This window comes from Zychaea mexicana (genome assembly GCF_025766255.1).
Source record: "Zychaea mexicana strain RSA 1403 chromosome Unknown BDB00scaffold_30, whole genome shotgun sequence".
NCBI lineage: Eukaryota > Fungi > Mucoromycota > Mucoromycetes > Mucorales > Lichtheimiaceae > Zychaea > Zychaea mexicana.
In genome coordinates this window covers 331,264-352,399 of record NW_026516693.1, presented here as the reverse complement: position 1 = coordinate 352,399, position 21,136 = coordinate 331,264, and the positions used below count along the sequence as shown (strand labels likewise).

At 38.3% G+C, this 21,136-nt stretch overlaps 4 protein-coding genes and 1 pseudogene across 5 annotated transcripts; 2 read left to right on the top strand and 3 right to left on the bottom strand.

Moving 5' to 3' along the window:
- Positions 1-1,720: 1,720 nt before the first annotated feature.
- Positions 1,721-4,304, top strand: BDB00DRAFT_787406 (uncharacterized protein; the record flags this gene model as incomplete). Its single annotated transcript, XM_053120698.1, has 12 exons — positions 1,721-1,724; positions 1,895-1,920; positions 2,152-2,180; positions 2,243-2,285; positions 2,412-2,530; positions 2,611-2,743; positions 2,819-2,925; positions 3,006-3,138; positions 3,244-3,422; positions 3,572-3,804; positions 3,881-4,023; positions 4,104-4,304. The coding sequence occupies 12 exons, from the start codon at positions 1,721-1,723 to the stop codon at positions 4,302-4,304; spliced, it is 1,350 nt and encodes a 449-aa protein (XP_052980461.1).
- BDB00DRAFT_t51 lies at positions 1,760-1,831 on the bottom strand (annotated as a pseudogene). Its single transcript has one exon. The product of its transcript is annotated as a tRNA-OTHER (tRNA).
- A 2,126-nt stretch (positions 4,305-6,430) lies between the features above and the next one.
- On the bottom strand, positions 6,431-8,395 carry BDB00DRAFT_762475 (major facilitator superfamily domain-containing protein; the record flags this gene model as incomplete). The annotated part of the gene is made up of 7 exons (XM_053119333.1): positions 6,431-6,593; positions 6,691-6,805; positions 6,921-7,525; positions 7,613-7,711; positions 7,802-7,838; positions 7,925-8,165; positions 8,270-8,395. Coding segments are annotated over 7 exons (1,386 nt in total), but the record flags the coding sequence as incomplete, so codon positions are not given.
- Positions 8,396-13,987: 5,592 nt separating this feature from the next.
- BDB00DRAFT_337369 (peroxisomal biogenesis factor 11) lies at positions 13,988-15,380 on the top strand. The gene is made up of 4 exons (XM_053116997.1): positions 13,988-14,603; positions 14,777-14,956; positions 15,159-15,196; positions 15,271-15,380. Exons 1-4 carry the CDS (start codon positions 14,286-14,288, stop codon positions 15,323-15,325), a joined length of 591 nt encoding a protein of 196 aa, XP_052980459.1. The 5' UTR covers positions 13,988-14,285; the 3' UTR covers positions 15,326-15,380.
- A 2,267-nt stretch (positions 15,381-17,647) lies between these two features.
- On the bottom strand, positions 17,648-18,947 carry BDB00DRAFT_820041 (putative phosphatase regulatory subunit-domain-containing protein). The gene has a single exon (XM_053123277.1). The coding sequence runs from the start codon at positions 18,892-18,894 to the stop codon at positions 17,881-17,883; it is 1,014 nt and encodes a 337-aa protein (XP_052980458.1). The 5' UTR covers positions 18,895-18,947; the 3' UTR covers positions 17,648-17,880.
- Between the last annotated feature and the right edge of the window lie 2,189 nt (positions 18,948-21,136).

Here is a 21,136-nt window from a genome sequence, read left to right as displayed (position 1 = left end):
CCAACTATCCCCCACTGGACCGGGGGGGTACTCAGCCAATGGGGGGATACATTATTTCATAATAAAAAAATTATTACCAACTATAGATGAGAAAAAATTCATCACAAATTTAGCGATTGCCCTATTCCCCTTCAACTTTCCCGATTACCATAAGGTATTCCACCTTGTGGGGTCAAGTTACAACATATAATATTCTATCAACAAAATATTACTATATAGTTAATGTTTTAACAATTAAATTGAGTAACACAATTCAAACTAATGCTTATTCTACCTTTTCAAAATTTAAAAATATTAAATAGGAAGGAATTAATAAGGATAAAGGGTATTAAAGGGGGGTGGTGAAATATCTATTGATTGATATTCCCCCGAGTTTATAGTTAAAATCCGAAGTGTTCACTAAGCTTATTAAGTTAGCATCTGAGTATTTAGCCTAGGCTAAATACTGTAGTGCTAACTATATTAACTAAATGAGGATTAAAAAATATTTTATTAGGAATAGATTCTAATCCCATAGTATAAGCTAGTAATTAAATTCATCTATAATATTATCTACTAAATTACTATAATCTGAATATTAATACCAATACCTTCATAATTTGGTTCAATTAATAATTCAATATTATTTATACCAGTCCTATTTATCTCTTTTTTTCTGTATCTAGTTTTAGAAAGACTCTTAATTGTTGTTCTAAAATTGTAGTAAAGTCATTGAATGACAATGTTTCATATCTATATTCATTACAAGATTTATAATAACTAGCATATAAATGTGTTTAAGGATTAGAATTCTTTTTACCAATATAAGTTAATTTTCCTAGTTTATATTACTAAATTAAGATTAATCCATTCAATTAATGGATTTGTTTCATTTAAAACATTAGGAGAAGTTAATTTAATTGTTTCATTAGTATTACTTAATAGATTTAAATTTTTAATAGGATTAGATAAAGCCCAATTAACAAGACTTGTTAATGATTCAGCTAATTTACCTTCTGTTTTATCTATATTAAAGCCATAATAAAATAGATTCCTATCTACTTTTTCTGGAACTTTAGTTACTAGAATATAAATAACTCTTCTTTGTAAACCTGTGATAGAGTCTTTTGGTTGCCATAATAAATTACTAGTTAACATTACTAGTGATCTAGGTTGAAAATCGAATGCATCCCTATATTTTCTTTCAGCATTCATAATATCACCTTATATTAATAATCGTAATTTAGCTGGATTCCAGTATAACTTTGTACATCAGAGAATAAGATTAAAGATTTATCCAAATTTTAGAAGAAGTAAATGTTTTATTTAAATCATTAAGATTTAATACTACTGAATTATTAGCACTTACTAAACTAATAAATAATCTCTTTCATATAATTACCTTTAATTTATAAATTAAGCCTAAAAAATAGTATGACTTCATTTTATATTAATGATTTAATGAATAGAGTAGGACTTGAACCCACAAGGACAGTTACGTCCATAGTTTAGTAAACTACTTCCTTACTGATTCAGTCATCTATTCTACCGAGATACCAGGTCTTGGCCTTGGCCTGGGACCTGGTATTTTATTAATTTAATTAAAGGCCTTTGGATAGAAGTTAATCCTTACAGACCAAGTATATAATAAAAGTATTATATTTTAATTATACTTTATAAATGACAAATATTTTTTTTATTTATTAATTTAGGGAATAGTAGAGTTGAACTACTGCCAGTTATGTGTAAGATAACCACTCTACCATTATTATAAACTATTTAGGGAATAGTAGAATCGAACTACCGACTTTTAATTTGTAAGATTAACACTCTACTACTGAGTTAATCCCCTGCTTTTTTATTAAAAATAAAGATATTGTTACTTATATTACTATTAGTTTATTATTTATTTTAGATACTGACAAGACTCTCCATGTGAAGGTTAGTAATTTGAGCTTTATGGGAAATTCTTTAGATTCTAAAGAATTTTTTAATGGAAGTGTTTTTAAATTACATTGATAAGATGTTCTATTAACATTTTTATAATGTCTTAAGAATTCTTTATGACCTCGGCCCAGGGCCAAGATCCCTTCGAGATCGAGGCCCCGGAGGGATTAAAAATTGAAGATTATTTTTAAAAAATGTATATTTATCAATATGTCTTCAAATTAGAAGTATTTGCGCCCAGATATTGAAACAAAGTAAGTATGGTATAAATAATAGTCAAGTCTTTGTTAAACTTTCTGAACGCCTATCATTTTAGCACACGCTGCGATCCACGTATTTGGAAAGAAATCCTCGCTCTTGTAAGTTTTTAGCAGTCAGCAACACATTTTTCATTTTCTGCATAAACACACCACACACAGAGAGAGAGAGAGAGAGAGAGGCTAAGAAGAGAGTATGATACTAACGCGTAATGTTTTTTTAACCAGCATGTTGCAAAGGTAAAGTATCACGTTGAAGCAGTAAAAACAGCAACGGCAGCAGCAGAACCGGCCAATGAGGCTATTCGAAGCGTCCTTCTTGTTAGTTCTTCTGCAACAACAAAAGAGTAAGTGCGAAATGCAATGTGTTGCTGCAACAAATTAGTTGATACTTCCCGACAGTTATAATAACAACATATTCATGTAGAGTTCCTGATGACGACCTTGAATCCGCCAAATCATTATCTAGTATCGATGAAAATCCGAAGAAGCTATACAAAGACCGGTTTGAAGTGTTTCCCTTGGACCTTGACCGAGAAATCAAAGATCGTGCTGATCGGGTAAAAGAAAAAGCAATTCTTTCATTTCAAACGTATTGACAGATAGATATACTAACTGCGTTGCAATCATTAAAGTGGATCGCTTCAAACAATGTCGATATAACCAAGTTGCTCGAGGCCTATCAAAAAAGATCTATTAGTGAAACAAAAACAAACAAAACCATTAGCAATATTCGAGCATTGTAAGTAACTTTTTTATAATTGCTCGATCATTATTGTTTTCGTTTTAACGTACCTTTGAATATATGATATTCTTACATAGGAGCCTCTGTTGCATCTTTTTCTTCGGCCTCAAGGAATCAGTGGTAACCGTCAAGGAAGACGAATTGCTTCGCAACCAATGCAAGCCAGATTTACCAAGTGTGTTGCCAACGTGGGCGAGCGATATCGAACAGGTATGAAAATCATTTAATATGACTATATTGAATTAAAGTCTACAGCTGTCACAAGACAAAGAAACAGACAGCTGGGATATAAAGCAAACAATACACGAATATTAGGCAGCCGCAATCGAGAGCAGAGACTTCGTAGCATCGGTTTTTGTTGATGTTCTGAACAGTTTCGTTGGTGTTCCCTCAGCATGCGATAACAATATCGTAGAGGACACATTGGTACATACATACCTACACGCCCTACTGCACGCACTTTTTGTCAAGGATGCACCGTTCGGCCACAAAAGGTAAGTTGTACTTAGATAGTAGAGATATCAAGTCTCTGTGGTTTTTTGCTTTTTCCAAAAGAATCACTGGAACGTAGACTTCGATATATCTTTCACTACCAAGGCTGACAAGTGTATACTATATTTCTCTTCTTTTTTTTTTGGAAAAGGGCAAACGCTGTGCTGGAATCCTCCCGAGATTCCCCAAACCAGCTGTTCCCTGATTTCACCGCCTACAAACGTGCTTCCAGTCGCACGTACGATTTGTTCGTTGTCGAGGTTAAGCGACCAACCTCCAGCAAATCGGATTTTATAAAAATGGGTATCATGCTTCGCAGCATGATTAACAAGCTAGTTGAACTCAGCGTGCCCAACCCGACAGTATGCGGATTGATCGTGAAAGGTAGCACTTTAAATGTATTTATCTAGTGCGGATTTGGTCTTTGCGTCAATTTATTAACGATAGTTCTGTACCATAGGTTTCAAGTATACAATGTACCGATTAGACCTCAAAGCAAAGCATGTGTACAGAATGGTCGAATTGCAAGAATTCCTTCTGCCACAAGAAAGCTATCAAGTAGGCTGCTTGCCGACTTGTATCCAAGCGTTGGGGCAAGTTAAAGTAAAACAAAGATCCTGATCCATGTTCGCTATACACTGTATACCGCTCCAGCTAATATTATTGATTTAACCAATTCATAGGAGATCCTGGCGCAAACAGCCAAGAACATCAATGATTGCGACCAACTCCTCAAAAACGGAAAAGTTCTTAAAAATCGCACGCCTATTGATTGGATTGTAAAAACACAAGCTTCTTCCATGAAAGAAAAAAAGAACACAAAAAGCAAGGGCAAAGGACCAGCAAGAAGCACATCGTCTTTGAGACAAAAAAGAAAGCGATAATTATTGACCATCAAACACTTACACCCCCATCCTATCTCCTATAATCAAAGCAATTCTTCATTTTTATTACATCGTTTTAAATCAATGTTTGTATTCTCTCCTTTCTGCCGCTGCAGTTGCAGTTGCTGTTGTATCAGTTCCACTTGTTCCATTCTTCGTTGTCCAACGAGCCATTCACTTAAAGACAATGCCTTGTGTCTCTGCTATTCAAAGAGATGAATATTGTTTACAATTATTATACAATATATTAATGTATGAAAAGAAATTATTAAGTGAAAATAATACCAATAAATTAAAAAATGTGGATATAATATTTGATAGAATAAAGAGTATTTTTATTGATCTTGGATTTTCATTTGATTTTCATTATAATACATAATAACTGTTTTTAACATTTCAAACAAATTATGATGATATCTTTTTCTAAAAGCATAATCTAAAAAATACAACGTATATAGCTCAGAATCTTCTTTTATATTGGGCATATGTTTTCTTAAATGCATCCAAAAACCTTCCATACTGTTAGTATGTATTGTTGAATCATTTGGATCCACAAAATATTTCGAATGATCAACTGCTTTATGAATATATCCCATCTTGTTTAAGCTTATATAAGATCGTAAACCATCAGTGATTATAGTTGTTCCTTGATAAACTTGATCCTTGATTATTGGTAATAATGTTGACATTTTTCGATTTTGAACAGGCACCAAAAAGAACAGATTTGAATTTCTTTGATAACCGCCTAATATCCACATATGTTTTCTGTATCGTTTATGCTTTGCAGTAGTAATTTTTGTTTTGCCAAAACAGCATTCGTCGATTTCAACAATTTCATCTTGTCTACCAATTACATTTTTCCATAACTCTTGATTGTTAAGGATCCATGTTTTTATCGCAAAGCGTATTTTTGAATATAATCGTGTAACTGTTTCATCATCGATTCCCATTTGTAGAGACACTTTTATAGGAGAAGGATCTATATAAAAAACAAATTAATATTATATATGTTATCTTATAAAAGATACATACCAATCATCCATTGACGTAAATAGTTCTACTATTTGTATTGGTCGTAGATTTGTTTTTTCAAATAATGTTTCGGCAAATACACCTTTTCTAATATTATCTGGATAATAATAAAATCGATATCTTTGATAATATTTTCCAATAGATAATGGTTTTTCATATTTTTTACAAATAAAAGGTTTTATAAGTCCTTGCTTTTGTAAATAGATTATAGCTTATTCATCGTCGTAAAGTGTTCGAAATAGTGTTTCATTTGATTTAAACATTTTGATAAAGAAAAAGAAAAAAAGTGTTTTATGAAAAATAAAAAAAAACATTTTTTATCATATATTTTGTGTAACTTACCAAAGAACGCTTGTAACCAGTATTTGCGCCCAGATATTGAAACAAAGTAAGTACGGTATAAATAATAGTCAAGTCTTTGTTAAACTTTCTGAACGCCTATCATTTTAGCACACGCTGCGATCCACTTATTTGGCAAGAAATCCTCGCTCTTGTAAGTTTTCAGCAGTCAGCAACACATTTTTCGTTTTCTGCATAAACACACCACGCACAGAGAGAGAGAGAGAGAGAGAGAGAGAGAGAGGTTAAGAAGAGAGTATGATACTAACGCGTAATGTTTTTTTGACCAGTGTGTTGCAAAGGTAAAGTATCACGTTGAAGCAGTAAAAACAGCAACGGCAGCAGCAGAACCGGCCAATGAGGCTATTCGAAGCGTCCTTCTTGTTAGTTCTTCCGCGACAACAAAAGAGTAAGTGCGAAATGTAATGTGTTGCTGCAGCAAATTACCTCTCATATCTCTTTCTATCATGTATACTAAAGTCTTCTTAAAAAAGACGTTTTCTTGCTCTATAACAACAACGCATAATACTGCAATCAGTCCTTCAAACGTGAAACAAAAGAAACATATGTACCATCTTGGCATTTCTGTCAAACGTGTTGTCGTGGTGCCATTTATTGATCCAGTGTGTAGAAATGTCATGTCTTTTTCATATAAATTGCTGTATACATAAGAATAATTCTATATATGGTTGTATTCTTTTTATGAACATTTATAAACAGCTGTTAAAGCATACACATACGTATCTAAACTTAATCTATTGTATACTATCAAGCCGTTTTGCTTGCCATCGAGGTCCGTACCGAGCGAGAAGAAAGATATAAATGTTGACAGTGGCAAGTAGCCCAGCAAAGACTGTAAATGTCCAACCAAAACCCAGTGCCTGTAAACATGGTTCAGTAGCCGCGACGCCCGCGGCCCTTTTAAATTTGATACAGAAAAATGTGTGATTATTTTTCTTATTTCGTCACGTATAGGCATTAAAGGTGGGAATCATATACGACACTAATTACTTACGCAAGATCGCATCGTACAAAAGACATGATACCGCTTACAGACGACCCCTTCTCGGGAAACAGATCTACGACCAGCGTCTGGAAGACAGTGTACATAGACAGTGCCACAAATCCAACTATATACGGCATACACAATAATAAACGGGTGGTAAAATGAGGAATGTTAGTCATGCGGAGAACATCAATCATTCCACCTACTGCACTCTCTTAAATGATTCGTGTATACGTAACTGATAAAATGAAGTACAAGTATGACTGCTAGATGGGCATTAATATACAAACACCATCCGTAGAGAACTACAACCAGCTGCAACAGAACCGGTTGAATCCATGCTGATCTTAAGCGTGCTCTATATATCGAAAGTCCTTTTTCTTTGGCTATACGATAATCACGATCCAAGAGTCGGCCTTCGATAACACTCCCGATTGCTGTCCCACCGCCCATTACCAAAAATGCCAGTCCGACTTGCAGAGGGTTCAATCCGTACTGCTGAGGGAATATCGTTGATGCCGTCGTTTGTACGCTTGACATTATTACATAGTGCATTGCGCTCGATAAAGCAGATAAAGCGACATCCGGCTCGAGGATCAGTTTAAGTTGCTTGAGTATGTTGGGAAATCCACCTTTAAAGAAATATGGTTTCTTACTACTGCCGTTGTCTTCAGCAGTTGTTTGTTGACAACAGACATTAAATTTTGTATAAAGCAGCTGTAATGGAGTACGGTCTTGATATTCAGATCCATCATCGACGATCGCACGCAGAGTTTCAGGAAGAAGAGCAAATGTGATGATACATGCAGTGCTTGAGCCAATGGCAAGAAACCAAAATATCCACCTGCAAAAAGAAATGATTGCACGAATATATATATATATTGGTTAGGAGCCGCAAGGGCAACAGCCTCTGTAAAAGCCATTCAAGTACCTCCAGGATAAAGAGTAGGTTATAGCACCGCCGATGAACAAACTGAATACAGTGCTGAACATGAGAGCGCCCGTAATTACACCGAAGTATCCACCCCGTCTGTAGAAATGGATTGTGGAGTGGCAGATCCATAAGATCCCTTAATATCACATTTCTTTTAAAATGTTCAACGATGACTATATTGCTTACTCTTTTGGCGATGCAATATCGGTCACAACGCCTGCACCTGTTACGCAATTGAAAGGAAAAATAAGACATCTGCTTTTCCGGTCTCGTGGTTTAACACATCATCTTTTTTGAAACAGTTTGTACATAGAGCATTGATTGGGCCGGACACAAAAGCTTGTATCATCCGCAGTATGAGAAAGCCAACAAATGAGTCAACCGTAGCCAAACCAACGTTGCTGGCGATATACAAGATGAATGTTATCAGGAATATCGGTCTTCGTCCCCAAACATCAGCAAACGGACCCCACACCAGAGGGCCAATTCCATTCAATACGCTATATCCCGTTACTGTCAAGTTGACCATGGCAACTGTCGTATTGAAGCTCTATATAAATTCAAATTTGTGCGTCATTGTTACTAACACTTCAACATGATCAAACTAAGCAAGCAAAGCACATGAAGGCTTGAGCTTATTGACGCACAACGTACATTTTTTATCGAATCGATTGCTGGAAAATAGATGTTGTAGGACATCAAATGCACAATATAGTTTATAGTAAGGATGCAAATTATGATTCGTTTGTACGAGGTTGAGAACGCTGAGTATGGCTTCTCCGACTTTCCATCTACATGTTTAATTGGTGGTTATAGTCGAACAATGGCTGACGATGATCAGTCGATAGTAGCATTGTATGCTCGTCGTCGTTTCTGTTGGTACTTAAATATCGTTACCTTTGTCGCTTGAATCGTCATCATCTGAATCATGATCCTCGATCCTTGGAGGAACTTCCCGCTTATCTATACAATGTAAACGATAAAGAGTAATGGGTAACGGCAAAGCATTTATAAAATCGATCCATGATCATCGTCTTTTTCATTTCATTTGTGAGGCTATGCTGAGAATTATTACCGCTCTTCAAAATGTCTGTGGAATTAGCAGCCATCCCAACTGTGATTGTTCTTGCGTAAAAGAGGGAGAATTTGGCATCCGGTGTGAAAAGTAGTTTTATTCGTCGATAACGGGAAAAGGGGGGCTACTGGCAGTGGAGGATGCTAGCCAAATCGATTATAACTGCTATGTAATATCTTTGCCCAGGAGGGTACACTAAAAACGTTGAATTTCTATGTATATGCAAGCAGGCAACTGTATATTTATGCATGTTCTCTACATTTTTTTTGTTTCTGCTTAACGACATGTTGCAACATTACTTAAACTTTGGGATGGTCGATATGATGCCTGTAATCCTTGTATTTTATTCCAGATTACTTGACGTTCGTGTCTGTGTATATATAAAAATTTGCGATTGGAACATTTGGGCTCCGTGACGATAGGAGCCACGATGCACATAACGCATAAGGGGGTAATATCTGAGTTCTTGGATGCATGCTACGAAAGCATATGTATGTGATGACAGTTAGACGATAAAAACTCATTCTATGTTCATGTCTAGAGATCATCGTTATTTTTCTTCTTCAGTCAAGATATCTCCATGCTATCTGTGAGCCGCTTTTTTGACCAGCTCTATCTATTTTGTGTGAATTATTTTAGAGAAAACTAACAAAATAAATTATTTTGCTAACATGTATTTTGGTCGTATGGGCGTTTGTTCAGGAAAAGCTTTCACTTTGACTATCTATTATGCTGTACTGATCCTAATTGAATCTATCCATTGAAAGCTCTCACATAAGAATAGTGTCACGACGAAAACTGATAGTAATTCACAGTAGAAAACTGATATTATTTCGTTGATTGACATTCGTCAAATCATCTTTATCATTATTACATTTGTATGTCCTTTTGTAGTGTAGTACCAGACGCATAGCTACCTATAATGTTCTTCTTCCGAACCCTTTACCTCAACACGTAAGCCACCATTGAAGATCTTCGTTTATCGATGAGCATTTCAGCTGGAGTGACTCGCTGTTGTTGCTGTATACCAATAACCTACAATTTTCCCTCTCTATTACACCCTATGCGTATGCGTGTTCTCAGAGCTGTCACTAATTCAACTGTCCTTTGGCATTGCACCTACAGCGATGCGTGATGATTGTGATCAGTTCATGACCTCCGTTGAAGGTGAAGCGAGTAGAAACCATCTTGGCATGCAGTAAAACTTGAAAATCCGTTTGTCAAACTAATCGCTATGTATTGAGGACTGCCCTATCGATATGATCAACAAAAAGAAAGTCTTCTCACCGCAAAAACCGCTAAAGACAAATCAACGGCTGATCTTTTGTTAACAAAAAATCTTTATTTCATCAGGCACAATATAATTTTGAATACCTGTCATGATTTGTGTTGAATTGCGGTACTCTCAAACTTCATTGCTTCGCATTAAGAACTTGCTCTTTTTCGCGCATCAAAAGAGTTGTGAGCATTAGAAAAGCGACAAACCTTGGAGGTGGGATTAAAAGTCGCAAGCCGTACGTGCTGGCAGCCATTATGTCCTAAACGCTTATGGACGCTTTTTGTCTGCTTGATCAGAGCGGAAACGCAAAACCACCATAAATGTGAAAGTAATTCTCTCTTGAAAATTTCAGAAAAGGCAAACACATTGGCGCGAAGCAACAATGGAATTACGTACAAAACCTCCCAAGGAAGGCAGCGAGAATGGACGTTCTCAAAAATAATCTACATGATGAAGACGCATTTTGCTGTATTATCTCTGTAAGAACTCTTCAGCCAAGCAATGATATAGGAACCAAGACTTGTTTGTACACAGACACGCACATTGGGCGAGCAGGCGAGGCGTTTGCTTTTTTTGCAGCTTAATTTGAATGGACATGATGTTGTACCGCCTCCTATACTTACTGTTTCAGTGCCAGAACCGGATCCGAACGCTGAAGGTCACTCCACAAAGGCAAGAGCTAAGAAAACAAAAAAAGACACATCAGCGAATGACAATGGCGTGGACAAATCAACAAAGGTCTGAAAGCAACTTTCACGGACCAAATTAGTTAACGACGTCGCAATCAATGGCTGCATCCTCCGTTTTATCACAAGCGAGACAAGACATTTCTTTTGCTATTTTCAAAGCAAAAACATTTTCCTTGTTATCTAAACATTTAACATTTTAATCAATAGCTTAACATATACTCTACTGCGTGGAGTATGCTTGAGTTCCCAGTCGAGTTCCTGTGTCGCTCAACAAGCAATTGTCAAATTAATGATGCTTCAACGGAGTGTTGATACCAGATTTGCTTGTTCGGGGGCTTGCTGTTGGTTTTTCTATAAACCTGCCGTATCAGCAGCCAATTGTCATCGCCACACGAAAAGTTGCGCTCGTTGAAAAAACAAGAACGATATCTTTCAAAGGACATTGAGAGTGAGACGTTGAGAACAACAAAAAATTGATATTTGCTCACCTTTTCTGTGGTGCATATAGAAACAGCAAAGTCTTGACCACGCTTTCCTCATCTTGGAACATGCACAATTCGTCAAATCGGTATCTTCATCTGATGAAAAGAAGCCCCTAAGTTGAATCATCCAAGATAACGTAGATCGAAGAAGAATGATGGTTTTGCAGGTTCCGTTGCTGTGTATGTAATGTTAGCGAGCATTTGTTTTCGATTTTAATTAAAAAAAAACAAATTGCTCGAGAAAATTGTTCCGCGCGCGCAATGTCCGTTTATGAATGGAATGACGGGCGCTACATTACCTCAATATAGATGGTAACGTTGATCGATCGCATCATATAATATATGAGTATACCGCCAATCATCGCGCAAGCATTATTATAAAAATACAGGCTTGAAAAAGACAAAACCTTTTTTGACAGTCATATTTCTAGGCTAAAGGCGCGAAGGTGGACTGTAAACTGTGTCATACGTCGATATTATGGGTCCATGTACGAAGCAAGGATACCTTGTATCATAAGTAGGCAGACAAGCGTAGAAAAAGAGATACAAGAATTAGAAGAGAATGAGGGCAACAATAGCAAAAGATTTTTAATCCACTGCCCACGGTCTTAACAAACCATCTCCTATATTGAAATTACATAGGGCATTTACAGATGGATATTTATACTAAATGCATGAAGAAAACGTAACCCGTCGTGGCAAAGAGAGAAATATGATTAATTGGCCCTTCTAGTTACGGGTGTCTCGCTGCTGTTATGATTTTACACACTTTGCAAGTAGAACAAGGGTTATACTAGAAGGTGGATAACAACAATCTGATGATGATGAGCGAAACAAAGAAGGATTACGATTTACAAAGCGATGAACAAACAAACGACATGTATTGCAGTGTTTAAAATGATGTAAACGGAGGAAATCATCACAATAATGGCTATATACGCTTCAATATGATACTGAGACAATGAGCAGATAAAAACCAATCATTCTCCCAATCACATCGTGGAAAGCACAGACAGAAACCACGAGCAACAGTATATACAAAGGAGAAACATGACTTTCAAGCAACAGAAAGTATTGGCAACACTATGAAACGCAATGAGAACCTAACAGCGACCAGCAAGATAGTTACATTCCATTATACCTCACAAAGAAATAATAAGCGACAGGGGAATCCGGAAAGAACTACTTACGGCGTTTACAAATTGTTGGTATCAATGATGTGCTACAGTAAAAAGATATCAACCATCACTGAAAACGGTATTCTTGTTGCAACCTTGTCGAGACTGTGTCGTAACGGATCATTGTAACAGCTACGCATTGAAAATTATTTTTCTCTCAATTCAATTTTCCTAATGCTCAATGAACAATGTGAATACAATCGCCCAAACAGCATCAAACAGCATGTAATTGAACGACTAGTAAGATATTCTGAAGTCAAGAACACCAAGGCTTTTTCATCCATCTCAGGTTACCGTTCGGGTCCTTTTGAGACCTTATACGGTCTTGAAGAGGTCGTTTTCAGTGTCCAAAGTAATTGGTAACTTTTGGATGCAAGTCAGCTGAGGGCTGCGACGACGACAGCAAAGCGACAACGGTGTAGTTTATGTCAATCATCGACACGCTTCTTTAAAAAGTTGGTGTGATTGGTTTGGGCTTGGTAAGGCAGAAAGATATGTATCTTGGGTTTTCCAGTGTACGACCATTGACAACACACTACAACAAACAACCACAGTGCCTTAATTGCAAGCGCTCACATCAGAAACTATATGGACGTCAAAAAGAGGTTATGTCTGCGTTATCACGGATATCCACTCTTTGAGCATATTCAACTACACAACGCGCTTGAGACGTACGTACGTAGTAGTGTTTGAGAAGGTTTTCCAAGTCTCTGCAAACACAGCAAGATGACAACATATTTTCCGCAAATCGAAGCAGAGAAGATACCGTAGTCCCGGTTCAAGTTTACAGAAAAATAAAAACCTTATTTTTCCTTGGATTGTCAAACCTTAAAAAAAGGAACATTATACACATCACTGCAGCATCTTTTTTAATGAAAAACCAAATTTTTCTCAAGTAATGTCAGCTCGCTATCGTATTTATAGTCAAAGTTGAATATATAGCAGTAGTTAAAACGCAATTCAGGACCCCAAAATATTAAAAGACCCAGGAAAAAAAAAAGAAGAGGTCCCAACACCTTCTTTTGCATTACGTCAATTAACCTTTCCCCTGAATATTTTTCTTTTGCCGGAATGCTGGAACTGAAAAAACCCCCAGGCGGAAGCTGCCGAAAGTGCCGACAATTGATAGTTTGATAGTTTTGTTTCCTCCCCGCACCCCGCAAACCAACTTTTTCTAGTATGCTTGCAGCCTTCATCGTGTTCCCATTGTTGTTGCTTGTGTGATAGATTGTGTGAAGTTGATGTGTCATATTTATGGTGGAAGAGAGAAATTTTATTTTTTGACTTAGGTAATCCCAGAAAAAAAAAAGGATTAACGTACGAAGGCCAATAAAGGGAACTTTCCCAAGTAAAGCGACGCGCTTGTTCATAATGATGGGACTCTCCCAGGAAAAGAATAGCTGCTCCGTGCAGCATCGATGGGGTTGACCACATCCCCGTCGTAATACGTGCCAAGATTAATTGGGGATGATATTGCAAAAGAGATTTTATTCACTCAAGTTACTACTACTACTACTACGTGTATGCCTGTCAACAAGATAATTAGAGTTTACCGCTTTTTGCCATGGTGACGACTAAGCAACACAATCGTGGACCATTACTCGTTTTGCATTGATAGCAAAAGCTTGATAGATACGACCTTATTAGATGGTGGGGGAAAGGCAGCAGGGCTCAGTGCTTATGGAAAGAAAGAAAGAGAGAGAGAGAGAGAGAAGGCATTTCGGATAAAGTAGAAATACCTTTGCGGGAATATAGGCAATTTGTCATTCACACCCGCAGATTCAACTGGTTTGTCATATGCTTCCAAATTGAACTCGAGTAATCCAAATTGCAATTCCGCTCCGGGAATTTTGTTAAAGCATGTGTGTAATAACGGCGTGTGGGTGTATTGTTTGAACTCTTCTTTCTTCTTCCTTTCTTTTTTGTTGCTCATATACACACGCCGCCAAAAAAAACTAGAAAAAAAAATGTCTGTCGACGCTGTAAACCGATATCTTCAAACCACCGTGGGTCGTGAAAAGCTCTTACGTTTCGTCCAATACTTTTCCCGCTTCTACGCCTTTTACTTGTTGCGCACCGGTGCTCCCAAAGAAGCCATCCAACGCTGGGGCGATTTGAAAGGACACATTGGCAACGGCCGCAAGTTCTTCCGTCTGTTGAAACAGTTGGAGTTTGCTCAGGCCGGTTACAAGGCCTTGTCTGTTCAGGATGAGGTTTTGAAGGTCACTGCTGTCTTGAAGCAAGCTGGTATGTTCTTCTATTACTGCACTGAGGCTGTCGTTTTGGTAAGTTCTCTCTCTCTCTCTCTCTTTCTTTCTTTCTGATCTGCACGTGCATGTGCATATACATACCGTTTTGACGCGATATTAAAAGGCGGAAAAATATATAATGATGACGCTAACGCATGAGACAATCACACACACACACACATGTGTGTATGTATACCGCGCGAAAATAGGCCAACGCCGTCAACTTTTACAAAGTCGCAAAGATCAAGGATATCCAACAAATTGGTTTCAAGTGTTGGTTGACTGCCCTGACAATGTCTGTCATTTCCACCTTGTACAAGTTCCGCAACCTGAGCATTCGTGCAGAACAATTGGAAAAGACCTTCAAGTCTGAAAAGAGCAGTGAACAGGTTCAAGCTGAGGCTAAGGGTTTGATCACGTAAGTTCCCAGCTATACACCACACACAAAATATACATGCCGACACGATTTCCTTCCTAAAAAAAAAAGGGACTAACCCATGCAATCGAATGGACATTAGGGAAAAGAAGGGTTTGCAAAAGCAATTGCTTCAAGATTTGGTCGACATGATTATACCCACTGCTGGTTTGAACTTGGTGTCGTTCGATGAAGGCATTGTTGGTTTGGCTGGGTAAGTTCTCTCTCTCCTCTTCTTTTTTCGAAATTCTTATACGTTGGCGGTGTGACTGATGATTTTCTTTTTAGTATGACCACATCTTGGTTGGCAATGACCAGCCAATGGAAGAAGGTGGCCGCTTAAAGGATGTATGCGATCCTATCCCATTATTTCTTATAATATAGTATAGGCCCAACCCCCCTGTCTCCTTCTTTTCTGTCACTTTATCATCCCACATCCACGCACACGCAGCACTAGTCAACATCTCTATACATCTCCATTAGTATAATTCGACAAATATAACAAACAACATGTCCTTGTATTCTTAGTATGATATATGCTAGAAAACTTTTTTTTAGTGCGTGTCCAAAATTCTCCCAGCTCAAGCTTTGATTGATTATTCTTGAAAAAGATGATCTCTTAAAAAAATTCAGGTTCAAATATGATATTGATGGAGGAATGCAGGGAACCGATCTATCAACCGAGTCAGTTACGTTGAAATTACGTCTAACAAACGCGATTGCATACAACATTCAAGGTGGTGAAGATGACAGTCGCGGATCTTTCAAAATAAAATATATCACGGGCATTATTAGATTTTTTGATGATCGGCCATGATAAAATTACTTTTGTGTGATATCCTTAGGATAGCAATTTTCCCAATATTTGTTTGTTGGGAGGAATTTTTTATGCAGATGAAAGCTCTTCTTTTCAATGGTTGAAACATCTATAAATCACATGATGCAATTCATTGCTGCAGCGATATTATAGCGTTAAAAGTGTTACATACTGGATGTCGTGCTCTATTTTCCATTGAAAGGGTTCTATCTGGTTTACTATAATACAGAAAAAACCGAGTATGTTCACCTCTTGCACTGAAACACGTGGGTCTGTTAGTAACTAGGACGACGAACCGCCACACCGTTTGTGAGCGAGAAATATTAGTAGAAAAAGACCTATACTGCAGGTAATATTCGAGATCTATTATTACAAAAATTCTGGAGTAACAAGAAGCGTCAAGATCTTTTATATTCGTTTCGTTCACTTTGATTTTCTGCCAAGGCAACATGCTTATTGATTGTAGAATCTCTAGAATGACGGATTGACAACTACTTGTTTCTTTCCGTTTTGCTGGCCCGTTCATTTTCCCACAAGCGTCGTATTGGTTTCGGCATACTTTTTTATGCACCCTGTGTTTTGCATACAGACCAAGTTATTTACCGCCAACACCCCGCTCAAGCTCTTGCATTAAAATATTGCCAGTGACACATTTAAAATTCTTTCGCACGCATGTAGGATAAATTACATTTGCATATTCTTGGTTATGCAGCATATTATCCCTTTTTGGTAGATAAATAGCTATCTGACGCATAACCTATTAGGAACGGTCGGGTCGGTTGGAATATGGATACTCGCTTTTTACAAAATTCTTATATATTATGGCTTGCAGTGGTCTGGTAGTATGGATATAGAGCAACAACCCCTTATTTTTTATTATTTTTTATCAGGTAAAAACTCATAGGATATGTTGCCATGGCAATTTGTCCACAAATATCTCCAATGGCAACGAAAGTGACATGTTCATTGGTAACAAGGGGGCAACCACCAAGATGATTGTAGATTTTGTCTAGAATAAAAAAGCCGTTTAGGCAGCATTGTAAAAACAAAAGCATAAATAAAAAACGTGCATTGTCACGAGACTCTCCACAAACATGCATACACACACACACACACATAAAAGAAAAAAGGGCGCCAACACGGAAAAAGGGAGATGGGCCTCCTTCTCGATCAGCGTTACTTGTAAGCGTGTCTCTTAAACGTCGGATTGCGTGAATTAGGGGGGGAATCCCTTCTTGGTCTCTCTAATCATCAAAAGTCTTTTGTTATGTGCAACATGGTTTATGATGAGCACAAAGATCCATGTTGCTCTTTTTCTATGGTGGGGGGGGGGAAAAAGGAACATGCAGCTCAAAATCGACGACGGATTGGATTACAGATGAGGGTACAAGATAAGGATCGGAGCGTAGAATAATATTCAAAAAAGATGAGCGAAAACTGACGTGTCACACAGCATGAAAAAAAAAAAAGAAAGAAAAACCAAGTTCATGGGCGCGATTTCCATATGAAGCACACAAATAAAAAAAGGATCGGTTAACCAAAACGAACAGGTGACTTTCGTCTTCACCTTCCACAACAATTTTACCAAGTGGACGGATCTTTTTTTTTTTTTTTTGGATTCAGAAGACGATCTGTGAATAAAAAAAAGGGTTCTTCAAGGTTTCCAATGGGCTCGTGCGGCATTAAAAAGCTGCTGTTGCCATTACACACACACACACACACATATATATATATAAATCAGATGATGAATGTATACAGACAGAGAGGTCCAGAACCTTGCAAGTTTCGGTAGACTGACTTGATTAGGTATTTTTGCTGGCTCAATTTGGTTACTTTACGTAGTAGTAGTAGTAGTAGTAGTAGTAGTAGTAGCAATTTTTTTTATTGTACCGCGTTGGAAAAGAAGATACACTGCAAATGATGAACACACACACACACACAATTGAATTGAAAATGAAGGAGGGGGGAGGCGGAAGATATATAAAACAGCCAGAGAGAGAGAGACAGAGAGACACACACACATCGTTAGAGAATATGTACATATTTGATAGAAAGAGGAGTATGAGAGAGAGAGAGAGAATTTAACCACAAATGGGTTCAGAAGGAGGGCATGGCGAAGATAATGAGGGTGGAGAGGTATGGTTTGTAGAGGTGGCATAAGTAGTGCCATAGAAACAATACTTGTTTACAAAGTCATGGTAGCGGGATTGGAACCCATCCTCTTGTTGTTGCTGCTGCTGCTGATGTACTACTTGTTGATCTTGTTTGCTGCTGGTTGTCACCAACGTGTTTGAAAAACGCATCATTGTAGAAGAAGTAGAAGTAGAAATAGTCGGTGTCGGTCCCTTTCCGAATTGATACGGAACCTTTTTGGCCTCAGATAGTGAAGCACCAAAGTCATACCGATGACCCAGTTTCTTCTTGCTAGTTTGTTTTGTTGTTACTGTTGGTGACGCTGGTTTTGCTGGTGCTGCAATAGGTGTTACAGCGGATGATGGCTTTTGTTGCTTATCTTGTTGGTCTACTGACACAGTAAAAGTGTTGCTGTTGGTGGTGACCAAAGATGACGTACCGTCGCTACGTTGACGATGTAATGCTTTGCCTTCATCTTTTTCAATTGTTGCCAGTACCGCTGCCTTATTATCTATCGACATCAACTCTTCTTCTTCTTCCTCGATCGGTGATGATGGTGGCGTCGGCGTCGGTGGTAGGGTAGGGATGATATCAATCTGATAGTTCAACCCATCATTATTATCCCAATGATCACACTCGTTCACCGTGTAGCGTAAAGCTAGATACAGGGTTGTGATCTTGCCAATCGCAATCATAGATGACTCGCTTTTTTTGTTGTTGGTCTGGTCCAGACGAATGGTAAAAGTGAAGCGATCCCAAGTGTTTGCGCTGCTACCGATCGGCTCGCGATAGATTGCCTCGGTCTCGTGGAACGATTGCCAGTAATCGGTGGTGTAGCGCACGACCACATGTTTGTGAAAGGCCAAGTTGGCGACCCGGCATCGGCCTATCAGGGTGTTTTGCTGGTCCGGCGCTTGCGAGACACCTTCCATACGGATCACCATGGGCGGATGGCGCATCATGGAGGACGTTGCTGTAGTAGTAGTAGTAGTAGTAGTGGTGGTGGTGGTGGTGGTTGCTGTCGTCTTGGCCGGCCAGTTGGGGTATTTGAGCTCAAGTGATAAGGAGGGATCGCCGTCTCGGATGGCACATGGCTTTTGTGTCTTGAGAAAGAGTCGGATGTGCTCCAGCTTATCATTGTCGTGGAATCGGACGCTCTTTTTCTTTGTTTTCTTGTCATTGTTGTGCTCCGTTTCTTCTCGATAGGTGCTGGTAGTCGTGGCACTACTGCTGCTGCTGCTGCTGCTGCTAGTAATAGTATTGATTTTTGTTGTTGCTGTTGTGGAATGGTTGTGGTGGCCACTGGACTGTTGCTTCGGGGCATGCAAAAGGGTGACTCGACGACGACGCTCGGTGGAGAATGAAGGATGATGATGAAGATGACTGTAATGCTGTTGTTGTGATGGTATTGCTGGTGAAGAAGAAGATTGATGATTATGATGATGATGATGCAGTTGTTTTTGGGATTGATGATATGAATAAAAGCATGGTGGTGAAAACGATGGAGCCAGTGACATTATGGACGAACAAAGTGGTTCCTTTTTTAACTTTTGAAAAGAGTTAAAGGAGTAAGAAGAAGAAGAAGAAGCAACAGCAGCCTCAAGAAATGGGGAAGGAAGAAGAAGAGAAAGGGAGGCGATGCGAAAGCTTCACCCCACCCTCCCCTATTGATAGGGCCCTTTATATATAAATTGTCAATGCGACGGGAGGGTCGGACAAGACGGATGAGACGGGATGCACTATCTGATAGCCAGCCACCCATTTTTCTTTTCTTTTTTTTTTTTTGCACGAATAAATTTTTTTTTCTGCTTGACCTTCCCACGAGGCAAAATAAAATACTTTATATCTATATATATATATAAAATTCTTGTTGTGTTGCCGTCACTCATTCGCATACTCACTTTCTCTCAGAGCTTCTTCTACGTGAAGAACACTGTGCAAAAGGAGTCAATGCTCGCAAGGGGAGAAAGAGAGAGAGAGAGAGAGAGGGCATATATTAACTTCAACTTCTTTGATTACTATTACTACTACTACTACTAAGACTAAGACTCTACTGATAACGCAACAGGGTTCATGCAATCTGTCGACTCCTTTATCGCCGGCTCTTTTATTCTCTCACCCCCAACAAAAACTTGTTTTTGGTACAGTCGTACATAATCCTAGTATGCGGATTTGTTTCTATTAGTAGTCCATGCTGCTGCGGGTGGTCTTTAATGGTAGACGTACACACTTGCAACGACAGACTATGTGGGGTGAGGTGATAGATAATAGTGAGATAATATCTCTTAGCCCACCATGATTGGTTCTACGCTCTTTCTCTCTTTGCTCAAAAAAGGCGTAGTAGACCTGCTCCACACACGTTTTGCCAAATCAGGACACCATTCATCCTCCATTGGACGCGCTTGGGTCTTACCAAGGAAGCCTATACGGGCGGATCTCTACTTGTTTTGTGTCTCCTTGCTGCTAAACCTAGTTGCATGTCCTGTATTTTGCCCCAACTTTTGATGCTTTGTTACTGCTATCCATTCTCTCACACTAGACACTACCTACTACTACTACTACTACTATCTCTTATTTATGCAGAATAAGGCACGACGATAATACATAAAGCGGCGCGTCTTTTTTTTTTTTTTCTCACAGGCTTACGATGGCTTTTTCTTTATCAATCCATTCACACAGTCAATTGACCACTACTAGCGCGTCTACATGAAAAAGAAGAAGATTAAGCCGCATAGTAGTAGTAGCTTTTTTCGGCTAATTCCAAATCGAATGGCCCCTCCCGCTCAACCGCCATTCCCCTCGTGATTTTCGACAATGCAACGTATTTCTGTTGTCTTGAAAGCCTAGTAGTAGTCGTAGTACATTACAAACAAAAAAAAATGTTTTGTCGTCTACCAAGTATCCACGTACAACAAACAAATGATCGTTTTGTGTATTACCGTGTTTATCAATATAAAAAAAACAAACATTACCCAACTCCATATTGGATGGAAATGCGGAACCAACCAAAAGAACGCTCAGCAACGAAAGCAAGCTAAACAGTTTCGTTACCTGTCTCGAATCAACAGACAGAGTTATTCGTCTTTCTACAATGCGAGCAACGATGGCTGCCAGTGTCTGTGTTTGTGTAACTTTGTGTAAGAGATGAGACAGGTTCTGTATATATTTAAATGACCCATCAGTTCAATTGCGATTTCTTTCCCA

Excerpts from the sequence above, each read along its gene's own strand:
- BDB00DRAFT_337369 (XM_053116997.1), top strand. The coding sequence starts at position 14,286 with ATGTCTGTCGACGCTGTAAACCGATATCTTCAAACCACCGTGGGTCGT. Across the intron at positions 14,957-15,158 it reads CTGAAAAGAGCAGTGAACAG|TTGGTGTCGTTCGATGAAGG; the intron begins GTTCAAGCTGAG and ends GCTGGTTTGAAC. Across the intron at positions 15,197-15,270 it reads GGCATTGTTGGTTTGGCTGG|TATGACCACATCTTGGTTGG; the intron begins GTAAGTTCTCTC and ends TTTTCTTTTTAG.
- BDB00DRAFT_820041 (XM_053123277.1), bottom strand. The coding sequence starts at position 18,894 with ATGATGCGCCATCCGCCCATGGTGATCCGTATGGAAGGTGTCTCGCAA.